This window comes from Macrobrachium rosenbergii, chromosome 55, assembly GCF_040412425.1.
Source record: "Macrobrachium rosenbergii isolate ZJJX-2024 chromosome 55, ASM4041242v1, whole genome shotgun sequence".
In the NCBI taxonomy this organism is placed as follows: Eukaryota; Metazoa; Arthropoda; class Malacostraca; order Decapoda; family Palaemonidae; genus Macrobrachium; species Macrobrachium rosenbergii.
Window position 1 is genome coordinate 16,347,343 of NC_089795.1, and position 26,812 is coordinate 16,374,154.

At 41.9% G+C, this 26,812-nt stretch overlaps 1 protein-coding gene across 1 annotated transcript in view; it reads left to right on the forward strand.

Moving 5' to 3' along the window:
- The window catches only part of LOC136835319 (uncharacterized), a 165,411-nt gene that overhangs the window by 112,233 nt on the left and 26,366 nt on the right, over positions 1-26,812 (forward strand). The window contains exon 3 of the mRNA XM_067098659.1: positions 19,071-19,286. Coding sequence (XP_066954760.1) covers positions 19,071-19,286 — 216 coding nt within the window. The remainder of the gene's footprint in view (positions 1-19,070; positions 19,287-26,812) is intronic.

Sequence of the window (26,812 nt, forward strand, 5' to 3'; positions counted from 1 at the left end):
TGACCAAAGTTGAATTTTTTCTATTTATCGTGATTTATATGGAAATATTTCAAAACTGATAAAAGCTACAACCATGAGTTATATTTTGTTGTACATGAAATTGCGCACATTTTCATATATAAAACTTTATGTAACGACTAATATAAAACGGTGCAAATATTACGACAACGAGACGAAAGAATTTCTGAGATGTTCGGCCGAGTTACCGCGCAGACATAAGGAAAATGTTTTTTTAAAAAATTCACCATAAATCGAAATATTGTGCTAGAGACTTCCAATTTATTGCAAAATGAAGTTAAACGATTGAATATTATAAGAATGTAAGAGTTTTAGCTTACAATTGCGTTTTTACCATTTCGGTCGAGTTAAAGTTGACCAAAGGTTGAAATTTTGGCAGTTATCGTGATTTTATATGAAAATATTTCAAAACTGATAAAGCTACAACCATGAGCTATTTTCTGTTGTATTGTACATGAAATTCCGCACATTTCATAAATAAAAGTTTATGTAACGACTATTGTAAACGATGCAAACATTACGACAACATGACGAAAGAATTTCTGAGATGTTCGGCCGAGTTACATGGCAGACATAGGGATTTCCCCCCAGAAATTCACCGTAAATCGAAATATTGTGCTAGAGACTTCCAGTTCGTTTGCAATATGAAGGTACATGATTGAATATTACTAGAATGTAAGCGTTTTAGCTTATAATTGCGTTTTTACCATTTTGGTCGAGTTAAAGTTGACCGAGCTTGAAATTTTGGTAGTTATCGTGATTTATATGAAAATATTTCAAAACTGATAAAAGCTACAACCATGAGTTATTTTCTGTTGTATTCTACATGAAATTGCGCACATTTCCATATATAAAACTTTATAACGCGACTAATATAAAACAGTGCAAACATTACGACAACGTGACAAAAAAATTTCTGGAGCGGACGTAAGGAAAAAGTTTTTTTCAAAAATTCACCATAAATCGAAATATTGTGCTAGAGACTTCCAATTGGTTGCAAAATGAAGGTAAATGATTGAATATTACTAGAATGTAAGAGTTTTAGCTTACAATTGCGTTTTTTTACCATTTCGGTCGAGTCAAAGTTGACCGAAGGTTGAAATTTGGCAGTTATCCTGATTTATATGAAAATATTTCCAAACTGATAAAAGCTACAACCATGAGTTGTATTTTGCTGTTTTGTACATGAAATTGCACACATTTTCATATATAAAACTTTATGTAACGGCGAATATAGAGCAGTGCAAAAATTACGACAAAATGATGAAAGAATTTATGAAATTTTCGGCTGAGTTACCGCCCGTGCGTAAGAAAAAATTTTTTTTTCAAAAATTCACCATAAATCGAAATATTGTGCTAGAGGCTTCCAATTTGTTGCAAAATGAAGGTACATGATTGAATATTACTAGAGTGTAAGAGTTTTAGCTTACAATTGCGTTTTTTGACCATTTCGGTCGAGTCAAAGTTGACCGAAGGTTGAAATTTTTTGTAGTTGACGTACAGTACGTCCACTCGGCACCCAACAGACAATTTTAGTCGACGTATGATACGTCCAATAGGCGTTTAAGGGTTAATAGATGACGTTGGCGGCATGTTTTTGTGTAAAAAAAAAAATTAATCAAGATTCTGTTCGCTATTTTCTCTTGATTTCATCATACTACGAGCTTTTCGTATTTATCTTTTATCGGCGTGAAAACAGCAGTAATATATGTTTTTTCATGCCCTGTAGTTTTGATTAAAATACTTTCCAATTTTTATTTGCAGTCTAGTTTCATCCATGTTGCCAGTGCACGATAATTTATAGTCATTAGCAGCTTGAACATTGTTTTTTCAGCTACAACTTGCAGCTTAAATTTACTGTAGCGGTATGTCTCCTTGCCAATCTTTTCTCCAAAGCAGATAAGGGTATAACGTCATTTTTAACATTACGGTAATTGTTTAACCGTATAATGATTGAAATACAAGCAAAACAGTTGTTATCCGATTCGGTTGTTAGCAAAACAACAGTTTCTCGTTCAGTTGTTTATGGCTGTACGCATTTTCGCAAGAGTATAAGGTTACTAACAATACTTGTATCATTTAACTAGAAGATGGAATAAAGAGATGGAGGAAATGAAGTTGGTCACTCTTGCTGCCTGAATGTACGCTGTTGCCTGTGCCCGCTCGAAATTTTAAAATATTTTGTGAGTACTTCGTTTTTAACATACGGTAATTGTTTAACTGTATGATGATTGTAATACAAGCAAAACAGTTGTTATCCGATTCGGTTGTTAGTTGTTATCCGATTCAGATGTTAGCAAAACCACAGTTTCTTGTTCAGTTGTTTGTGGCTATACGCATTTTCGCAAGAGTATAAGGTTACTAACAATACTTTTATCATTTAATTAGAAGATGGAATAAAGAGATGGAGGAAATGAAGTTGGTCTCTCTTGCTGCCTGAATGTACGCTGTTGCCTGTGCCGGCTCGAAATTTAAAAATATTTTCTAAATATTGTAGTACCGGTATTAATTGCCAACTCCATCATAAACTGGGATTATCGTAACTCGTGCACTACCTGTATTTACAAACGCACAAAAATTGCAAACAAACACTAACTTATTTTAACTTCCGACACGACGAGAGTTAGTGAGGTCGGCTTATTGAATTAGTGTACCTATTCCAGCCTCTCGGGCCAACGTATCGTACACCATACGCTACCTGACTGTACAGTGTTGCATGTGCCAGTCACCTGCGAAATGTAAAAATACGTATTTTCGAAATATTGTCGTATCGATATTAATTGCTAACCCCATCGTAAAAACGAATTATCGTAAGTCGAATTATCGTAACTCGAGCACTACCTGGAATGCCAGAGAAATCCTTCCCAAATAATTAATTGAGGTTGATGACCCACCACACCTGTAATTCCACATCGACTCTCCTCTCATCATCCATCATATCAAGCCTATGACACTAGTTTCAAAGGTAAGAAAAACAACTGTATTTACTTTACTGTATTATTATCATAATAATTTGCTTAATTTATGGAAATCTGCAGATAATTTTCTAAAACACATGGAACATTTTCCTCAGTCGACTTGACTCTATGTACAACAAACATGTAGACAGATTGGACTGGAATACAGTTGAGGACTTGCATACACGTGATCATTTCAGAATAGTAATTTCATTATTACAAAATAATCCCACCAAGCATGTCCCTCAATATAATATTTATATAGCAGATTGGGAGCAATATGAATTCCACACTGGGGATATCCCACCATATGAATATTTGAAAGACTATAACGAAACTAAAAAATTTCTTGTTCATTTCATTAAAAATGCTGCTGATAAAGCAATACCAAAATTGAAATCTCATCCAACAAAACACATAGTCCCATAGTGGTCCAAAAAACTAACAGAATTAATAAAGGTAAAACACCAAATTGGAAGACAATTAGATAATTTGATTAGAAAATTCAGTGAAGTATATGAAACATTACCGATATTAGAAGGAACTTACAAAAACTGACTATATCATTATTAGAAATTGAAACATTAAAACCTCTGTATAACAAAATATCTACAAAATTTAAAAGGTAAGTAATTCAAGGAAGAATCATTTCAATGAGAAAATTATGTATCAGATCTCTCCAATAATGCTCCCATACAAAAAATATGGGAAAAATTCAGAAAAATAAATGGCACCCATGTTAAACCACCTAGACATGCCATAATAAAAGATGGGAAAAGAATACTTGATCCTAAAGAAATAAGTAATGTAATATACTTGATCCTAAAGAAATGAGTAATGTAATAGGGGTGAAAATTTAGCAAAATTGAGTAGCGACAAGAATTTAGATGAATATTTCTGCACAAAGAAAAATAATATAGAATTGATAACAATAAATTTTGAAACAATAGAAGATATGTATTATAATAGAAAATTTAATATGGAAGAGCTGGAATTTGCTCTGATGAACAGCAATAAATCTGCCCCTGAAGGTGACAGTATTTGTTTTGAAATGATCTGCTTTTAGCACCTTTTTTTAAAGACATACATATTAGAGTTTTATAACCATTTATGGCTTCAAATTTTTCCTGATGAATGGTGTAAAGCTGTAATTATTCCTATCCCCAAAACCTGGAAAAGATCCCAGTAATATAAACAGTTACAGACCAATTTCTTTAACAAGTTGTTTATGCAAATTACTAGAGAAAATGGTAAATGCTTGATTAACATGGCACATTCGAGAAAATAAAATTTTGACTCCCACTCAATTTAGGTCACAATGTAATGGATCTACACTGGATTCTCTAACTTTGAAGACCACATACAAAGAGGATTTGAATGAAAACAAATTACTGTAGTTGTCTTTGACATCGAAAAGGCATATGATACTACATGGAGAAATGCAATATTAAAAAGTTACAAAAAAAACAGCATCCGTGGACATTTACCTAGGTTTATCGAAAATTTCTTGACAAATCGCACTTTTCAAATGAGAATTGATGATGTATTGTCAAGTACATTTCCATTTGAAAATGATGTTCCACAAGGAAGCATCCTTAGTGGCACACTGTTTTTTAGTAATAAATGATATCACTAATAATCTGCCTATTGGAATTAAAAGTATCTTTTATGTGGATGATTTTGCTGAATATTATTCAGCATCTCACATAAAACATGCAGAGCAAATCATTAATAAAACTATAATCAAAATAGATGAATGGGCCTCATCTGTAGGCTTCAAATTTTTTATACAAAAGACTTAAGCAGTAGTGTTTTATGGAAATAGAAAGTGGAAAAAGGTGAAGAAATGGATTTAAAATCAGAAATCATTCCATACCAAAATTTTTAGGATTAGTATTCGATACTCACTTGAACTGGAAAGCCCACATAACATACATGAAATCAACATGTAAAAGAGCAACAACCTAATTAAAAAACTATGGAACACTACTTAGGGAGCTGATAGACATAACCTTACTTTACTGTATAAAGCAACAGTACTGTCTGTCATTGATTGTGGAAGTGAAATATATGGCTTGGCATCAGACGCAACTCTGAAAACGTTGGACCAGTTCATAATGAAGGCCTTAGAACATGTTCAGGAGCTTTTTGATCATCACCAATATCTTCTTTACAAGTTGAATGTGGTGAACTACCTCTCTCTCCATAGAGAGCTAGTAACAATGAAGAGAGCTCTGAGAATTCAGACAAATGATTCTCCAACCAAAAAAATTATTTGGATTAAAAGATGTGTTTATAAACAGTCATCCACCTCCTTTCCCAATTAGATCTAGAAGAGAGAGTTGCTAAATATAAATATACAGTACAAATACCTTTAATATTAAAAGTGTCATCTCCTTGGACATTGAATAAAATGATAATTTGTACAATCAAAATATTTATCAAAAAGTTATTCATATATCCCAGAACACCATAGACAACATACAGTAGAACATATAATCCGAAAAGGTCCACATACGCAATATACACCGACGGATCTAAGTCACAATACGGAGTGGGATATGCTGCAGTAACCCAAAACAAAACGTATCAGTTCTCTCTCCCAGATAAAGCCTCTGTATTTACAGCTGAGTTATGTGCAATAGTATCAGCCATAAAAATAATTAGAGAAGTCTCATGTAATAATTTTGTGATTTATAGCGACTCCAGAAGTGCTATAGAAGCCATTCAATGTTATAATAAAAAAAAAATATTGTACAACCTATAAAGTTCTCACTCCATAAATTGTATAATAATGGAAAAAAATATTGAAATATGTTGGATCCCTGCCCATGTAGGGATTAAGGGAAATGAAGAGGCTGATAAAGCAGCTAAAGAAGCGGTCCACACGACAAGAGGAAATATAGACATCCCTATTAGTGACTATACAAGATATAAAAACATTGTTAAAAAATGGCAAAATATATGGAACGAAGAACCTGAAAATAATAAATTAAAACAGATAAAATCCAGTGTTCGAAAATAGAGTTCGTCACATCAGATAAAGTTCGTCACATCAGAGAGAGAGAGATGCACACAAGTAATTCTGACGCGTCTTCAAATAGGCCATACTTGTTTGACACATGACACTTAATGAACAGTCCATGTGGCCCTCCTCCCAAATGCCCAGATTGCAAAGTGTTGATAACAATGAAGCATGTACTGTGTGAATGTCCAAAATGTAACCTGCAGCGATTATCAAATTTTGGGAATAGATCAATAAAAGAAATTTTATCAGAATCTTCAACGTTCTCAATAATACCCATTTTAACATTAATGAGGAGCTGTGATTTAATTGATAAAGTATAAAAAGTAAATAATAAAAATACAAACACCTAATGAATTTTAAAACTAAATTTTAACATTTTACTTATTTTGAATTTTAATATACCTTTTTAGTGAGTATATATATGGAAACATGAGTATAAATGTATTTTCTGAGTTCAGCCCCGTGTCACCCGGTGAAATTCCATTCTTACACGAATTTCTAGGTATAAATATTGCTAAATATACCAGAGAAAAAAGCTTTCAGGAATGCTGGAGTTACTACCCCCAGATCGAGCATCTTCAATGAAGACGTCGGTATAACCAAGGGTGAGTGAAGGAATCACAACCACAGAGCCACACTGGATAGACATCCCCATGTCAAGATCCCCGGGAAGAGCGAGGGGCCGTACCAGATCCCACGCTCACCAGCCCACCACACGGCGACTCCAGCGCCATCTGAACTCATTTCATTTCTAGCACTTGATTGTGACGCTTGCTGTTTTCTGTTTGGCTTGTGTTTCGGCTTATTTTCATCTGCAACATGTCGTCGAGCAGCTTTACTGTATCCAAGTTAAGTACCATCTTATTGTGGGGTTGTCTTATGATTTGTTGGCTGTCTTAGCTCGTATTTTTAATTATACATGGCTTTGTTATGACGCTACGCGTCCCCCAGCCAGCCATGTTGTCCGCGAGGTTTACCCACCCAGCTTGTTCTGTTTGGGTTTTTCCTGGTTGGCTCATGTCTTATCCTTCCCCATAGGTCTCATCCTGGTGGTTTTCCTAAGCTGGGTTGTTTGGTTTTTTCTCAACTTGATAATGTTTTTGATCCGCACCTTTGGGTTCCCGCATGGGTTCCCGTTATGTTCCGCCAACCGTCTCCCAGGATGTTTCCTCTTGGACAGTTTAGCTTTATAATTATATTATTTTATTATTATTTTGCTGGTGCTTGACATCATGCTGTCACCTACCTTGTCTAGTTCCGTGGGGACGTCAGGCTCATCCTGTCGCCACCCTCGGTTAGGCTATGCGCCGAACACAAGCATATATTTATTTCATTTTATTTATATTTTTGCACACATATGGTGATTTATTTTGGTTAATCATGCTGTAGCCTAGTGTTTGTTAGGCTTTTATTGCTCCCTTTGACCTCCTCCTCTCCCTTCCCTGAGTTAGGTTAGGCGAGAGAGAGGGTCAGCAGGTTGAGGGAGTTTTTGTTGTCGTGCCTTCCTCTGTCCGTTGTTTGGGTGTTGGAGTGAGACCCTACTCTCTTCCCTCTTCCTTACGAAGGGGTTGAAGTTTTTCCGTGGGTGTGTCTCCTCCATGCGTGTTAGCACTCCCTTACGTTCGGCTCTGGCTGGTCTTCGACTGAAATTTCTCTCCCTGCTGTTTCCTTTTCCCCCTTTCCTTCTTTCCCCTTTTATTTTGGGCCATAGGCTACATCTATGTGTATAAGGTGAGAGTACAGAGGTCTTAGTCATTTTCCCTCCCTCCCCTAGGTGTAGGCCATGATTTTGGGTATCATGCAGTTGGCCGGGTGAGCTTCTCCCCAGTCTCCTGTTTTCCTCTGCTCTGGCCTACTCCCTTCTCTGTCCCACCCCTCCCTCTACCCTGTTTTGAGTCCAGCTTCTCGTCATCTTCTCGTGCGGGTGATGTCGGTGTCCGACTTCACTCCGAGTTGTGGATCTTTCCTGGTCGAGGATTCGCTCCCTCCCAGGGCTGGTTCCAGGTGACACGTTGCTGGGTTCGATGCTTCGTTTACCCGCTCTCCTAGGATTGAGCAGGTTCTCGAACTTCTCAGGGTTTACCTTCTCGGCCGTGTTCCATGTTCGCTCTGGCGTTCGAGATACTCTAGTTGGGTTGACTGGCGCTTACATCTGCCCCGGTGGATTGTGGTGTTTGACAGCCTCACCCTTCTTTGGTTCTCTACGATAGGGACCTGAGATTCCCGGAGAGGGTGGTACCGAACTCCGGGGAACGTAGATTTGTATATTTTTGTTAACCAATTATGTTACCATCTTATATATGTTTATATTTTCCATGGCGGCTCACCCCGCCAGTGGATATGTGTGTGTTTATTTACTTGTCAGCGGCTTACCCCGTCAGATATACATTGATTTATTTTTCGCGGCTCACCCCGCCGTCGAATATGTATTTATTATTTCATGATGGTCATAGAGTCCGGTGATTTCACCCTTGGGTTCCGCCGTCCTGTTCCCGGCATCCCTTGCGGTGAAGGTCCCGTTGATTCGGCTCCCTCGTTCTGCCGGTATACTCCGGCAGTCGGGGGGGTTTTTTTTATCCTGCTTACCTTAATTCTAAGTTACTTCCTAGTAGGCCCGTCTCTGACGAGGTTTTTTCATTCCGCCGGAGTACTCCAGTGGTTAACTGAAATACCCTTGCCTGCTTAGTTTAAGTTTCTTAGGAAGGTAAGCTCATTTACTGTTTCCACTTACAGACTGTTCGTTGTGAGGAGCCCGGGTGTACCGCCACTCTCCAACAACCCTATGGACATGTGGTGTGTCGGACCCACGCTGGTTGTGCGGTCCGACTCGATGATCTGATCATTTGGCACCCGGAGGGCTGCGAGGTGTGCTTCGCTCTTTGCGGGTGCACCCAGGACGAGTCGGTAAGCTGTTTGCTTTCCACCCGCATGTTAGTTTCTGCCTACCATATTGCAATATTTTGCGATATTTTGTTTTATATTATTTAAGGTATTTTCTAGCCTCCCTTTGATTCACCCCCTTTTCAGGCCGACAGAGTCCTCCAAGAAAGAGTCTCTTGAGTCCCTCCGCTTGGGTGGCTAGGTTTGGGAGAAACGTTCGTCGGGAAGCCATACGCCCTCGACGAAGTGGAGAGATCTCTACCCCAGAGCCCGGATTGCTGCGGCCGTACCAGCTAAAGTGGCCGCACCTATCATCAAACAGATCCGGGTTGTGACCCAGCCACTCCTAGATGAGACACTCTACGCGGGGGTTTCAGAGGACGTCGCCGCTCTGGACCTGGATTTAGAGCCCATGAACACAGAGCAGGACCAGGTAGGTGGTGAGGTAAGTGAGGCAGCGGGGGCGGGCGCCCTCTTTGATTCCCCCTCATCATCCACCTCTTCGTTTCAGGGCTTTTCTAAGTCTTCCATCTTGAGGGACAGTGCTCAATCTACTGTCCCCAAGTTGAAGACTTCGTGGAAGGCAAAGGGCTTTAAGTCCTCGTCTTCCCGCAAGGCATCCCCTTTCCCCCCGTTGAAGGCAAAGGTTTCCGCACCTCTGGCCTCCGGGAGGAAATCTGGAACCTCGGGCAAAGGAGCAAGTAAGAGGGCCGCCAGACCCAGCCCTCCTCGCCAGCCTCCCTTTGACCCTGAGGCATTTGCGAGGATGCTTTTGGCTAGATTTTTTTCGGAGGTTGATTCCAAGCTTTCTAAGCTTGCTGACAGGTTGCAGAGTCAGGAGAATCTGATCGCCGATATGGCGCGCTCCGGCGGTGCCGGACCTAGCTATCAGATCCCTGATACTGCCTCCCTCCCTCCTTTTGATGTTGGGAACCCGTGGCGTTTTGCTCTTCGTGCCATTCGCCATGAGGATACCCTGACTATCGAGGGTTTGGGCACGAGGCGTCTGGAGAGTTGGAGTTCTTCCCTCCTGACCTCTTGCCCCCTACCCAGGCTTCAGTTAGGCTGACGGAGGAGGCCTGGGTACGATCAGACAAGGTCCCAAAGGAGACGGTGATCTTCCCTAGGGACCAAGCCCAATCGGCTCTGCTTCGCACTCTTACGGAGTGGCAAGCGGAGAATACAAAACTCACTCCGTTCAAGGGCAACTATACGATGTTTTCCCTGGGAGACAAGTTGCCCACTCCCTGCCTGAATAAAGTTGCTTTGGCGACGGCCCAGGCCTGCTTCGAAGGCAAACCCTTGCCTCAGCTCAGGGAGACAGACTCCACATCCCTGGTATTCCCAGGAGGTGAGGAGTTCTGGAGGGACGCCCCATCCACCTTTACGGTGGGTAAATTAGATGCCTTCTGCGCGTCCTCGCAATTCAGCGAGCAGCTTCCCAAACTTCCGGAAGCTCTCCTGAAGGCGGAGTTCGAGGCAAGGACAAGACTGAGCCGGTCTTTGAATTCCTTGTGTCTGTCAGAGGCGGTCGCCGTCTCCTGTGCAGACGAACAGCTCTTCCAGGTTCTGGCTAAATCCTTGTTAGCAGGTTTTCAGTCAGACCTGTATGACTTCATGGTGGCCAAGTTGGAGTGCCGCAAATTCATTTTCGCGGATGCCACCATTCGTCATGAGCCTAATAAGCTCATGAAGAGTTCCATCTGGGGGATTAATCTCTTCCCAGAGGACGAAGTCTCTAAGGTCCTGAGTGAGGCTACTAGGGCTAATCAAAGCCCTACGCGCTCGGTGGGGTATTTCCGCCTTCAAGCGGAAAACTCCCAAAGCTGGCAGTTCCCAGGGTAAGTCGGGAAACGCTTCCAGGAGACACAGTAGCCTCATCCCCAGACAGTGGTTCAGGCTGTCCCAGTCTCGGCGGTGGGCCAACCCTCCACCTCCAAGGCTCAACCCCACCAATACGTGCTGGTTCAACCAGCCCAACCCCTTGCTGCACCATCATATGTCTCCTCCCCGGCGTACAATTCCACCTATGAGGGCCGTGGGGTCTTTCACGGCCTTAATAGAAGCGCAAGGGGGCAGAGGTCGCGCCCCATACAGAGGTAGAGCTGGATCCGCCTCTCGGGAAAATCAGGCCGTGGTAGAGGAAGCAAACCTCTTCCTCCCACTGAGACCAGTCAGGTAGGTGGTCGCCTCTACTGGTTCAAAGACCAGTGGACCTTCAGCCCCTGGGCACACAGCATTGTGTCCAAAGGTCTGGGTTGGAGCTGGATCAAGGATCCCCTCCTTTGACCAGGTTTTACCAACCCTCCTCCAAAACCCTACAGGATTTTTGTGACGGAACTTTTCAACAAGAGAGCAATAAAGAAAGTAAGGCACCTCAAATTTCAAGGCAGGTTGTTCACTGTTCCAAAGAAAGATTCCAGTCAACAAAAGTGATTCTAGATCTATCACGTCTAAATCGCTACATAAGATCGACAAGTTTCGCGATGCTTACGGTAGCTCAGTCAGCGGACTCTACTTCCGTGGAGCCGTCACCACCTCTATCGATCTTTCAGACGCTTACTATCACGTCCCGGCCGCGCTGAACTTCTCCCTTCCTGGGTTTCAAACTCGAAACAAGCCTACTCCTTCAGAGTCATGCCTTTTCGGACTCAATGTAGCCCCAGAATTTTTACGAAACTGGCGGAAACAGTCGTTTCAGCAACTACGGTCCCGGGAATCTCCCTGGCGGCTTACCTGGGCGATTGGATAATCTGGGCTCCGACAGTTCTGGAGTGCCGAAGGCTACGACCATAGTGATCAAGTTTCTGGAGTCGTTAGGCTTTCAGCTGACTCGGAATCCCGGTTCCAGTGGCTAGGCCTCCAATGGGACCTGACCGTACAGACTGTCCCTCCCGCCACCCATGCGGAAGGAGATTGCCGCCGCTACCAGGAAATTTTTGAGGACAAAGCAGCATCCCGCCGGTCTCAAGAGAGAATTCTCGGCTCCCTTCAATTTGCCTCAGTGACGGACCTGCTTTTGAAAGTGAAACCAAAAGATATAAACAGAGTGTGGCGGAGACGAGCCAATGTCAGGCTCAGAGACAGGGTCTCTTCAATCCCGCGAATCTTGAAGACAAGGCTCCGACCATGGTCCACAGCCAGTGGCCTGTCGAAGTCGGTTCCACTCCAATTTCCCCCTCCGGCGTTGGTAATCCACACGGACGCTTCATTAAGCGGTTGGGGGGGTACTCACCAAAACAAAAGTCCAAGGAACGTGGTCTACAATGTTCCAACAGTTTCATATAAACACCTTGGAAGCTATGGCAGTGTTTCTAACGCTCAGAAACTTCCCGCCAGCCAGATTCACATCAGGCTTGTGCTGGACAGCACCGTGGTGGTTCATTGCATCAACAGGGCGGCTCCAAATCAGGTCGCGTAAACCAGGTGATGGTAGCTATCTTCTCCTTGGCGAACAAGCACGGCTGGCACCTGTCAGCCACCCACCTAAGCGGGGTGCGGGAACGTGGTGGCGGACTCCCTGTCAGGACTACTCCGTTGGAGACGGAGTGGTCTCTGGACGGGGACTCCTTCAGTTGGATTCGCCGCCGGGTTCCGGGCCTCCAGGTGGATCTGTTCGCCACGGAGAGCAATCACAAGCTTCCCTGTTACGTGGCTCCCAACCTGGACCCCCAGGCTTTCGCCATGGATGCGATGTCCATAGATTGGAATTGTTGGGAGAGGATCTACCTGTTTCCTCTAATAAACATGTTGTTAAAGTTCTGCACAAACTCAGGTCATTCAACGGCCAACTAGCTCTGGTAGCTCCTATTTGAAGAGCAACTGGTTCCTCTGCTACAGGAACTCAAGTTGCGGTGTCATCAGATACCCAAGCCCAGACTGACCCAAATAGTACAAACAGAGACTGTGTCAGCTTCCTTAAGAATTCAGAATGCCCTGGTTTTAAGGACTTTATAAAGTTTGCTGCAAAGAAGGGAGCAAACATTGACCCCGTCAACACACTGTTTTTGGAATCAGACAAGAGAGATTCTACTCTCAGACAGTATGACTCAGCAGTCAAAAAATTGGCATCCTTTTTAAAGGCATCTGGAGCTCAAACTATGACAACCAACCTAACAGTTACTTTCTTTAGGTCATTGTTTGAAAAAGGCCTTGCCCCGGCCACTATTACTACAGCCAAATCAGCCTTAAAGAAGGTATTTTTGTACGGTTTCAATATCGACCTTACAGATTCATACTTCTCCTCCATCCCTAGAGCATGTGCCCGTTTGAGACCAGTAACTCGCCCACATTCCGTTACCTGGTTCCTCAACGATGTTTTGAAATTAGCCACTGACATTGATAACTCTCTATGCTCATATCTGGATCTGTTAAGGAAAACCTTGTTTCTGATTAGCTTGGCTTCAGGTGCCAGAATTTCAGAGCTGTCGGCCCTCACTAGAGGTGATGATCATGTTGATTTCCTTCCGTCCGGAGAAGTCCTCCTTTCCCCTGATCATACGTTCCTAGCAAAGAATGAAGACCCTCAGGACAGATGGTCCCCCTGGAAGGTGGTGCCTCTTCCTTAAGACCGGTCATTATGTCCAGTATATACATTAAAGTCTTACCTACAAAGAACTCCACAGTTTAAGTCGGGTCCTCTTTTTATCAGGGAGAAAGGTGGTACTCTCTCGTTGAATGCTATAAGACAACAAATTCTGTATTTTATTAAACAAGCTAACCCGGATTCAGTCCCAAAGGTTCATGATATCCGAGCAGTAGCTACCTCCACTAATTATTTTTATAATATGGATTTTGCTGAACTTACCAAGTATACAGGATGGAAATCACCTCTAGTGTTTAAACGCCACTATTTAAAATCACTCGAAGTTCTGAAATTTTCTACAGTGGCTGTGGGGAGTGTCATCTCCCCACCTTAATTATCCTTATCCCTTTCCTTTCCCCCCCGCCCGCCTGCCTCATTTATTTCATTGCCTGCCTTTCTGGATCAATCATGCCTCACTGCCTTGCTCCTCATAATCGATACTGGTATTTCCTGGTTATTGTTTGTCTTGTGGATCGGATTTGATATGTTGTGGATTTAGATTAAGTCAGAGGTACTGAAGCAGTTTTTATTTTGCCTCGTACCTCAATTTCTGTCTTTATATATATCTCATTGTTCTTAGGTTTAAGTTTATAATTACTGGTTATTCTATTGGATTGTAGGGGCCCTTTATTTTACCCCTAATTGTACTGTATGTTGGTTTTTCTACCTTGTTCCTAGGTTAAGTGTACAATTTCATTGTATCTTTTTGATGGGTGTATTATTCCACCAGTGTTTACCTATAGTTAAGTCCAATTTTCATTGTTGAGATATTTTAATTAAATCTATTTTTCCATAGCATGTGTTTCTTTCTGATCACCTTTTGTATACTGTTGTAGCTTTGCAGTCTTGGCATGATTCTCTGACACTATTTCACCGGGTGACACGGGGCTGAACTCAGAAAAGGGATTTTGACAAAGGAAAAATCTATTTCTGAGGGAGGCCCGTGTCACCCGGTGACCCCCCCTGGAGTATTTTCAGGAGCAAGTTCGCCCCCCTACTGGCTCATGCCAAGCCTGGGGTTGGTGCTAGTCTGGAATGAGTTCAGATGGCGCTGGAGTCGCCGCATGGTGGGCTGGTGAGCGTGGGTTGCTGGTACGGCCCCTCGCCCTCCCCGGGGATCTTGACATCGGGATGTCTATCCAGTGTGGCTCTGTGGTTGTGATTCCTTCACTCACCCTTGGTTATACCGACGTCTTCATTGAAGATGCTCGATCTGGGGGTAGTAACTCCAACATTCCTGAAAGCTTTTTTCTCTGGTATATTTAGCAATATTTATACCTAGAAATTCGTGTAAGAATGGAATTTCACCGGGTGACATGGGGCCTCCCTCAGAAATAGATTTTTCCTTTGTCAAAATCCCTTTATTGTATGTGTGTGTACCAGTATGAGAGTATATACCTTTGTGCAACTTTTAATTTCATTTTCATTCATTCATCACTACTGAGTGACGTATTTGGTCCCAGTGCTAGGCTTCTAGCCTAGACCTGTCATTTCATCCAAATCCTTGGGCCAGCCCTGTGAGAGCTGATAGTTAGCTCAGTAGTCTGGATAAAATTTTTTAATGATTGATTGATTGATGCTTAATTTATTTAGATTTTGTGTATCATATTAGTACAGTAACATGCTCGTATGTGGTGTACATTTATCATCACAATTTAATGCTTACTGTATTTAGGTTTTGTATATCAATCGTATTAGTAAAATGTTCTCTAAATTGTACAGATTGGCCATCACTAATCTGGCAATCAGTAGTCTGGAACAATCAGTAATCCGGCACAAATTTCGGCTAGAGTAATTTCTAATGTTTCCGCACTAATTTTCAAATTTCCCCGGGTCGCTGCGCTAACTTGCTCGCTGGTCGCTTCGATTTGGTGGCGCAGTGTGCTGCATCAACAAACTCGTAGCCTAGCCTACATTATACTGAACTCTATTCACACATTTATTAACAGTATTATACAAACATCAACATAACGAATGTGCATCTTTTTCAGGGATCTTTTGAAAAGTTATGCTTTACTACATTGTTTCCATTGCGTATATTCTTAAATTGCTTTTGTATAATAAATTGCGATCAATGTTTTGTTTTGGGAATCAATATCGCGTTGTTTTTTTCGCCGCATTTAACAAAATTCAAAGTGCTTTTCTTGGTTCTAGTTAGCGTAAATGAATATGGATACTTTATTTATTCGGGACAAGGATATTTTTCGTTATACGAAGTGTTTTTAAATGGAAATATAACTTGAATACGTCTCATTGTGAAATTAATTTAGCTATTTTTTCGTTAATATATGACGTTCGCGGGAATCGCGGCTGGCCGTTTTGGGACCATGTTTGTTTTGTGTAAAAAAAAATCAAGATTCCATTCGCTATTTTCTTTTCATTTCATCATAATACGAGCTTTACGTATTTATCATTTAACGGCGTGAAAACAGTAGTAATTTGTATTCTTTCATGCGCAGTAGTTTTGATTAAAATACATTCTCTCCAGTTTTATTTATGGACGAGTTTCCTCCATGTTGCCGATGCACGATAATTTATAGTCAGCAGCTTGAACATTGTTTTCTCAGCTTCAGCTACAACTTGCAGCTGAAAGTTACTGACGCAGTATATTTCCTTGCCGATCTTTTCTCCAAAGCGAATGAGGGTATAGTGTAAAAAATATATCAGTCCTATTGTACAGTACTTAACGTCATTTGTAACATAACTAGTAATTGTGTATTACCGTACAATGGTTGAAATACAAGCAAAAGAGTTGTTATCCAATACGATTATTAGCAAAACAACAGTTTCCCGTTCGGTTGTTTATAGCTGTACGCATTTACGCAAGAGTATAACGTTACTAGCAATACTTTTATCATTCTCTTACTTTTTTAACTAGCAGATGGAATAAAGAGATGGAGGAAAAGAAATTGGTCTATTGTAAGTTAGTCTCTCTCGCTGCCTGCACGAAATCTAAAAATATTTCCAAAAACTCGAAATATCGTAAGTCGAATTATCGTAATTCGAGTGTAAGGACTGGGGAATGAGCGACATAATGGCTGGGTGTTAACTGGTTTATTGGTTGTTCCTTACTGAGATAAATGTACAGAATCTTGAAGATGTTATTGACGCCAGCGTGCGAGCGGTAATGTAGCGTCTACACACAGACAGGTAAACGGACATAAAGGTTCAGACATCTGTGTTTGTCGGCAGACAAACAGATGGCGATATCAAGAGACATGATTAACATATGGTGATGAAACATACATCAGTGGAAGGGTCAGGAAATTCTACATATGGCCAATTGCATGAGATTCAAGACACATTAATGGATACAATGCAATAGCATAATAAATGTGAAATGGAGAGACCTTTGGCGTCTTCACAAACAGAAACATACACACAGTTTGATACAGAAGATTCGTTGGAACATTATGAGTACATGATTAGAATGCTTGCATGGCAATGCAAGTAGTGGTGATTGTACATACGTTAAGACAACAATGCTTAGGGAGAAACAGACGGAAATATTGTATGGTTGAAATCGCGTTCCTGTAGAGAAAGAAAAACGAGACGCTCCTGTTTTGTCCTGTCGACTCCGGTGATGATCGACGACGAACACACGAAACACACCGCGTGTTTGGAAGAGACAGCGTCAGGGGCTCTTACAAGTGCTCTCCCCAAGACGTGTGTAACGTCTGATTGTTTGAAGAGACGGCGAGCGGGCTCTCACAATGTTGCGAGGCATCGATGCGAAATTGTCTTGGCGACAATTTAGTTGGCTCGAAAGGGCTTGGGCTGGGGCCGGGTAGGAGGCTGAAGGGCGGCACCGGCCAGCAGGAGCTCGAGGAGGACGGGAGCTGGTTGAAGGGTGACGTCGGATGATATTTGGCCGGCTCGAGGGCTGAAGGATGACGCGGCTGATCCTTGGTAGCCAGCTCGAGAGGGCGGCAGCAGGCTGAAGGATGGCGTGGCTGGTCCTTCGTTGGTCAGCTCGTCCAGTACGAGTGAAAAGGCGGCTTCAGGTTTCCTGGAGGAGGTATCCAGGGCTCGGTGGTGGAGTGGAGTCATCTCGGAGGGTCGGACTAATACTGAGAACTCAGGAACGGCGGGAAACAGCGAGGCGGCGAAGGGGTCTATCAGGCGTGGGTCGTCATCTTGGGTCGGCCGGGTCCTTCGCGAGTCACTCCGGGGTCACCAGTGTAAGGACTGGGGAATGAGCGACATAATGGCTGGGTGTTAACTGGTTTATTGGTTGTTCCTTACTGAGATAAATGTACAGAATCTTGGAAGAAGCGGTAATGATACACACAGACAGGTAAAACGGACATAAAAGGTTCAGACATCTGTGTTTGTCGGCAGACAAACAGATGGCGATATCAGAACATGATTAACATATGGTGATGAAACATACATCAGTGGAAGGGTCACAATGGCCAATTGCATGAGATTCAAGACACATTAATGGATACAATGCAATAGCATAATAAATGTGAAATGGAGAGACCTTTGGCGTCTTCACAAACAGAAACATACACACAGTTTGATACAGAAGATTCGTTGGAACATTATGAGTACATGATTAGAATGCTTGCATGGCAATGCAAGTAGTGGTGATTGTACATACGTTAAGACAACAATGCTTAGGGAGAAACAGACGGAAATATTGTATGGTTGAAATCGCGTTCCTGTAGAGAAAAAAACGGCTCCTGTTTTGTCCTGTGTGATGTGAACACACGAACACACACGTGTTTGGAAGAGACAGCGTCGGGGCTCTTACACGAGCACTACCTGTATTTGATAATTGTCATTTCTTTATTAACAACTTGTACTGATTTATGGAATATTTTAATTCTAGGATGAGGTGCTTAGCTACTGTTTCGTGTATTCTAGCCTAATAAATGGCAAATCCGGCACCCTCTAGGTCCCAATGATGCCTGATTAGCGATGGTCAACCTGTACTATCATCACAATTTAATACCTATTGTATTTAGGTTTTATGTGTCATTCGTATTAATAGACTACGCTGTGAAATATAGTACAGCAGTAGTACTGCGTTGTGTTTAGTATGAAAAAACATAAATAGTACTATACGTATTAACTTTGCTCTTATCAAGTTGTACTTAAGAGCAAATTCTAGATACGAACAGCCTTTTGGAACATAACTCATTCATAAGTAGAGGAGTGTCATATCTTTGGTTCCTTGGGGTCCAGTTGTGCCAGATAAAGTTTAGTGTTGGATAATGCAGATCCAGATAATCAAGAACTTCCTGTAATGGCAATCTCCTATTGAATATGGAAATCATTTGGTAAAATATGACTTGTGTTTAATCAGCAGGAACAATGTTAATTTTCATTGTGTTTAATCAATGGGAACAATGTTAATTTTTCAATTAGCTTTTTTTTTTTTTTTTTTTTTTTTTTTTTTTTTTTTTTTTTTTTTTTAATAACTCCAATGCCCCCTCCTTGGAATTAGGGACTTCCCTTATGCTTGTGGGCTATGAACTAAACACCAGGTCAGCTTTGCCATGACTAACATTTGTCACAGATAGTGTATGACATACTGTACATACTTTTATGACTGGATTTTTTTGACTGACTTTTATTTAATCAATTGTTTCAGACTGCTCGAAAACCAATGAGCTGCTTCCTCAGCGATAGTGATGATGATTTTAATAGGGATGTGCTTTTGTTGGACGCAAATTCTCCACCCCGTCGGGATGTGCTTTTGTTAGACGCAAATTCTCCACCCCGTCGGGATGTGCTTTTGTTGGACGCAAATTCTCCACCCCGTCAGGGAAGAAAACCTGGCAATTCTCCATTCAAAAGCTCTAACAAGGTAACCTTGATCACATGTTACAATGAATTTTGCCATGTAGAAAGTAGTAGAATTAAACTTTATTTTAATCTTCCGTCTTGTAAGGGGAAAGAGGCTTTGTTTTTGTGAGGGGCACTCTCTTTACTTATATTTTTCCTTGAAGTCTTGTTTTCATTTGTCAAATTGCATGTCTCCTGTCAGAAATGGGCTAATAGTGAAATGGAAGGATAGTTTTATATATGTAACTTACCAAGTAATTACTTAGAGCTAACAATTATGCTCGCATGGCATCCTAAGTTCAAAATTCGCGGTAAATCGCCAGTGGCAAAGCGGGTGGTGACAGGCCCTACCCACTGCAATGGGAGTAAAGCGACTTGCAGCCAATGATGTCATTCTCTTTTATGCTACGCTGCCGACAACATGTCTGTCACTGCAGTCTTGTCTGAATTGCTGGTATTTCACTTTCGTTTAGCCCAAGCTGTTGTTTTTTTGTCTCATCAGTGCGTTTAGACCTCCCTCTAGTTAGCTATGTTGGATTCTAGTTCTACCAGTCGTCGCTATTGCAGCAAAGGCTGTAAGGTTAGACTAGTTAAGCTTTGCTATGATGCACATACCAGATGCACCAAGTGTAGAAGGCAGGTGTGTTCAAGGGAGAATATGTGTTGGGAGTGTAAGGACTGGGTTGAGTGTAAAGCCCCGTACACATTATGCATCATGATGCGCGCAGTGTTGGATGGATGTGTTGAAAAATGACTTTTTCAACATGATGCTGCATCACAAACGAGTTGATAAGCCAGACCGATTTCACGTAGCTGCGCAGTGTTGCACCGACAGTCAGAGCGGGAGGACGTCCACTCAGCTCCAGTGCCGATGGCCCACACACCACTAACCGCCAAACCTCTTGAATGGACAAGGAGGAACACTACATTTTATTGAATTGCTGAAGGAGCATCCATCTGTCTGGAACATCAAGTGCAAGCAGTACAAGAGAAATTTATAGAATGCAGGGATTGGCATTCTAGTGTAATTTTCAAGGTGTTGGATTTTCGACTTGTAGCTCCAAAAGTATTTCATTGAAGCTTCCCTTCAGAGGTCGCCGAGAAAGCCATTGCTTACACCACACGGTTCACGTTTCTTCCTCAAAGTTTCTTTTTGCAGCGCACAGAGCAACTACACCCCCACAGTAGAGTCTCTGGCAAAGTACATCATCGGCAGACATCCTGGCGGTATGAAAGCTGAACTGCAACTGAACAGCTCGTCTTGAGAACAAGTGAGCAGTGTTGCAGTACAGTTTGGCTGCTAGTCATTTTAATTCAACACCACTACTGCATCACGTGGCTGATACATGATGCATAGTGTGTACAGGGCTTTAGTGGAAGGTGTTTGAATCTCATGTTAGCAGGCTTGAGAAGAATAGGATAAGGAAGGTGGCTGCTCAGGCCAAAAGTAGGGCCTTAGTAGGGATTCTTCTCTTAAGCCTAAGACAGACACTAGCCTCCCTCTTCCCTCTACCCCCAGTCCCCCCTTAATGAGAGACTGCCGTGACGTAGTCGCATGGCTCCATCATAGAATATTCTTTCTCATGCTGTAGATTTGCAACGGGCAAGGGGGCTCTCGAACGAGGGGAAATCTTTCCCCCTGTTTGACTCTTAAATGTCTCTCTGTCTTCTTTTTCTTCTACTCCTTTTTTACTTCTTCCTCCAGCTTATTTTTCAGTTCTCTTCCATCTTCCTATCCACCCGCTATGACTACCGATTCTATATTATATATATATATATATATATATATATATATATATATATATATATATATATGATTAGCAAGAACTCACTAACAAATTGCTTCCCCCTTTTTGTTGTTGTTGTTTGTTCTGTTGTTTTCATTTTACTGCAAGCTGCTCGATCGATAGACACATCTGTCTATCGACTTCACTGATCAGAATACAAGGGTTTTAAACGGATTAAGGCCACTCCTTTAAGCAGATCTATCTTCGAGGCAAAAGTGATCTCTGTCTGGTCATTTTCTTACAGGCAAAACCCCTGTGGCATCAGCTGAAATGATTCAACCCCATATGCTGGAAGTGCCCCTGCCCCATAGGAGGAGATAAAAGGAGAAAACCACGAGGCCCCTGTCTCACACGCGCGCTGGAAGACAGGGAGTGAAGAAGTCCAAAAACACCTGCCCCTGGCAGTGCCCTTAGCTAACCACGTGGCCCTTTTCAAAGTACTGTATACTTTCTCCTCGTGCCCTTAGACCGCGAGCCACGTGTTCGCTCCACCGTTGACCTGCCTGATGCCCACATACCATTGCCCTGCCCTTCGTGAAATTCCCATGCATTGCCCTTTTACGTGAAGCCCCGCATCCTAACACGTGAAGAAACTCGCCCTCGGAAATCGCAAGTCATCCACGGACCCCTTTTCTACGCTGGAACCAAATTACGGTAATGTGCTCTGGAAGACCTCCATTCAGTCACGCTTTTGTCTCGTAATATTTACTTGAATTGTGAGCCAGTAATCACCGAATCTCTTGTCAAATGTCCATGCTCTGCGAGTGTCGGCAGTGCTAAGCTATCATTAATTCATCAAAGCCCTTTGGCATCCTCAGTGCAGCTTCGAATTCATTAATCTTTTGTCTGTTTTCATTACTGGCATATAATGCATATCTCTCATTTCAGAGGACCCTATATCGTGGAAGCTTCTTGGACTGTGTCTGAATTCCAGTTTCATTCATCCCGTAGGAATCCTCCAGGATCAATAATCTACTAGCATTCCTCTTTCCCATTGCTAACGTTATTTATGTAAATACACTCCTGCAAGTTTGCCCCATGTTTTACGTAAGATCTTCCTCAGTAACAAGAGCCTTAAGCTCATATAAAATTCCCCTTTGTTTTCCTCTTTTTGTTTTCCTGGACCACGAAGTCAGAATCACAAGGCTAAATTACCTTAAATTGTTGCTACCTGTCTCACAGAGAATATTTCAAACTAAATCGCCAGGAAAAACATGAAAATGGCGACCTGGCCATAGATCTCGTTTTGCAGTTGCAGTCCCCCTAGTATTGCTTTATTGCATTTGCAACTTGCCAGATCAGCTATTAGCAAAAGCTAAGCTGGGTATGAGACAATTACGAACCTTTTGTGTAAAAACCAGCACACATGCGTCCGGAAATTCCACGTAAGTCATGTGTTTTATCTTAGCAAAACCTTTTTTACAATCATGACTGTTCCTAGGAATTAGAAATAGGGACGCATGTATTCACTGAGAGAAAAGAACCGCCGTATTAGATTCATTAATGCATGCCTTTCAGATAGGTAGTTAGGAAATAACCAGTGCTAACCATCCTTTTGCTTCGGAGGAATAGTGCGAAATTTTCTGTGTTAAAATCCTTGCCATATTCTTTGCTTTGAGGAATAGTGAAAAGAAATTCCTCTGTGATAAATTTTATGCATTTCGGATTAGCTTAATTGTTATTTAGGCGCGAATAAATTCCATGTAGGACAAGACAGAAGTCAGCTTGCATTGCTGAAATTCTCTCAGTGTAGTTAGAATTCGAGTTAGGTGTTAGGAAAGCGAAATTAAACTCCGCTTATAGGGAAAATTACTAGGTCGTTTTACTGTTATCCTCTCCCCGGAATCCCAGACGGTCTATAAATAGACGGGTCCATTCACACAGAATCTAAAAATAACTCCAGTGTTGGTCAGACGTCCTGCACCCCCCCCCGCCCATGCCCGCGTGTGTAGCATTTTTTTTCCCATTCATTTCTCAGCAAACAATTTCCTTTGGGGTTTTCCCGTTAGTAATTTCTAAGTCCTAAGGGACGAATCGTATTTCCAAGTCCCCAGATAAGACCGCAGTGTCGGTAATTCGGGAGACCCAAATATATTCTATTGTCCCCAATAAACTTGCTTCGTCGGTAATTTGGTGAGACCAATTCATTTTCAATATCGTCCCCAATAAACCCGCTTTGTCGGTAATTTGGTGAGACCAACTCATTTTGAATATCGTCCCCAATAAACCCGCTTCGTCGGTAATTTGGTGAGACCAATTCATTTTCAATTCAGTCCCCAGATAAGCCCGCCTCGTCAGTAATTCAGGAGACCCAAATATATTCTATTCTTGTCCCCAATAAACCCGCTTCGTCGGTAATTTGGTGAGACCAATCATTTGTTAATCACTGTCCCCAACCAAACCCGCTAAGTCGGTACCGTAGGAGACCAATCATTTGTCATTGTTGTCTTAACGTATGTACACCACTACTTGCATTGCCATGCTATTCTAATCATGTACTCATAATAAATCTAACGAATCTTCTGTATCAAACTGTGTGTATGTTTCTGTTTGTGAAGACGCCAAAGGTCTCTCCATTTCACATTTATTATGCTATTGCATTGTATCCATTAATGTGTCTTGAATCTCATGCAATTGGCCATATGTAGAATTTCCTGACCCTTCCACTGGATGTGTTTCATCACCATATGTTAATCATGTCTTTGATATCGCCATCTGTTTGTCTGCCGAAGCAAACACAGATGGTCGAACCTTTTTATGTCCGCTTTACCTGTCTGTGTGTAGACGCTACATTACCGCCGCACGCTGGCCAATAACATCTTCCAAGATTCTGTACATTTATCTCAGTAAGGAACAACCAATAAACCAGCGTTAACACCCAGCCATTATGTCGCCATTCCCCAGTGTCCTTACACTCTAATTACTATAATTCGACTTACTATATTTCGAAGTTTTTGAAATATTTTAGATTTCTGCAGGCAGCTTAGAGAGACTAACTTGCTAATAGACCAATTTCTTTTCTCCATCTTTATTCCATCTGCTAGTTAAAAGTAAGAGAATGATAAAAGGTATTGCTAGTAACGTTATACTCTTGCGTAAATGCGTACAGCTATAAACAACCGAACGGGAAACTGTTGTTTTGCTAATAATCGTATTGGATAACAACTCTTTTGCTTGTATTTCAACCATTGTACGGTAATACACAATTACTAGTTATGTTACAAATGACGTTAAGTACTGTACAATAGGACTGATATATTTTTTACACTATACCCTCATTCGCTTTGGAGAAAAGATCGGCAAGGAAATATACTGCGTCAGTAACTTTCAGCTGCAAGTTGTAGCTGAAGCTGAGAAAACAATGTTCAAGCTGCTGACTATAAATTATCGTGCATCGGCACATGGAGAAATGTCCATAAATAAAACTGGAGAATGTATTTTAATCAAAACTACTGCGCATGAAAGAATACATAAATTACTACCGTTTTCACGCCAGTTAAATGATAAATAACACGTGAAGCTCAGATATGATGAAATGAAAAATAGTGTGGATATTTCCACCTTCATTAAATTTCCTGTCTGTGTGAAAGGAAGGGACATCATACCTTGCATTGGGGTTCATGTTCCGGAGCTAAATGTGGGAACTGTGATTGGGAGCGTCACCCAATCTGATGATGTTTGGACCTGAAGGGTGTTAGTATGATGTCATATTGACACCCTGAAAGCGGAACTATCCCTGAGATCAGCCCTTGGATTCCAGGGTGGGGTAGGACTCCTGGCATATTTTCGGTGTGCCCACCAACATAGTCAGAGTGGGGATGATTGTATTCTAGTAATAGTCTGGGTCCCAACAAGCGGGTTAGGCTTACACTTGTGCCTCTCTGGTATGGTGGTGCTATTTTTGGGTCGGGTAAGGGGTGGACATCTGGGAGTCGGCTCCTACTGGTGTCGTTAGCTGAGAATAGGGCCCCATGAAAAGTCAATGGTGCCTCTTCAGTGTTCACCAGCTGGTTGGTTGGTTGTTGTTTTGTTTTTTTTTTTTTTTTTTTTTTTTTTTTTTTTTTTTTTTTCATGGAAGGTCCCCATGTTGAAATCAGTACCCCTGGGCCAAATGACAATCAGACATGGTTGACGACCCAATGCCAGGCAAGAAGGAATACAGCCAGTAATCCCCAACAAAAAGGATCTGGTTCCAGTATTGTCACACTGGAACCATTTGCAATAAAAAAAAAGCAAGGAGTATGAAATAGTTCCTGGGGTCTCTGTACCCAACTCATATGAAAAATATCTAAATTTGAAGCTTAATGGTGACAATATTGTATTTTTTAGGTAAACATGGAAATTGTAAAATGCTGTGGCAGACAACCGAAAATATCCCCTCAGAACAGTAATATGCTCATAGTAGAGAGTATCTCCCCAGAGGAAAGCATGAAGTTGATGAGTTTGTCGGCCCTTGCGGGAGTTACGGTGGAGTGCACTCCCCACTCCAGCTTGAACTCCAGTCCAGCAAGGGTTTGATTTATCCCCCTCAGCTAATGGGTTTCTCTGAGGAGAAACTTTCAAATGAATTGAAAGATCAGGGTGTAATTAAGGTGAACAGGATCACAAAGAAGGTGGATAGAAATCGGATACCTTAACCTACCTTGATATTGACATTCAATACGTTAAGACTCCCAGAGTATGTCTCTGCAGCCTGGCATAGATACAAAATAAAACAGTACATTCGAGGCCCAGAAGGTGTTTCCACTGCCAACGTTTTGGACACACCCTTCAGATGTGTCGGTCGAAAATACAAGAAAATCCTGCAGTTGTTTTTAGATGATGAGCATGGTATTGCACAAGGAACCTAAATGTGTTCACTGTGGTGAGGACATGCATCATCATTTCAACAGTGTGATATATATTTGTTTGAAAAGAAATTCAGGCATTGAGTTGGAAAGGATAACGTTTAAGGAAGCAGAGAGAGCAAAAGCTAAGATTGTAAGACCTGGTCTAAGTTTTGCCTCAGTAGTAGCAAAACTTAGAAACCAAAGAAAGAGACAAATAAACTAACCAAAGTAAGACGCACAAAAAAAGAAGAGTCAAAAAGAATCGCTGTAAAGATTCATCAGAATCTATTGATGATGGTAATGCGAAGACGAGGTTCAGTAGAACCAACAAGGAAGACGTCGACATAGAGCTAAGAAAAATTGAAGTGTCAGTTGAGACACACCCTCCACCATCTGTGCCAGCTTCTGTTGGTGCCAACTCCTCTTTGGAGGACAAACCAGCAGATGCTGGTCCCCCAGCGCCAGTCCTTGCTGGTGCTTCTGGAGGCAGAGCTGGCTACTGCCAGCAATGGCAAGACAGTTGAGGAGGTCTCTTAGGAACACCTCTGCTCTCTCCGTCTCGATTTGAGACGGGAGAAAGAAACTAAAAAACCCCTCAGTGTCAAAGACACTGAAGGAAAAGATGTTGGCTCTTTCAAGGTGGTTATTCCCCTAAAAAGCCAACTTGCGTCGATAAATTGCCCTCCCAAGTAGAAAAAGAACCCTCCCAATCTTGTAAAAGGAACCAGCTGATGGTCCCAGACTGAAATAAATTCATGGATTTCCATAATTCAGTGGAACTGTCAGGGACTCCGAGCAAAGTATGAGGAAGTGAAGCTTTTGCTCTATGAGAGACCATGCTAGGTGAATATACCCCTTGTCCTAGGGAATATGTTCACTTCAGAACTGAATTTGATTTGGAAGTGGGAAATCACGGTGGATCCCTCATCTAC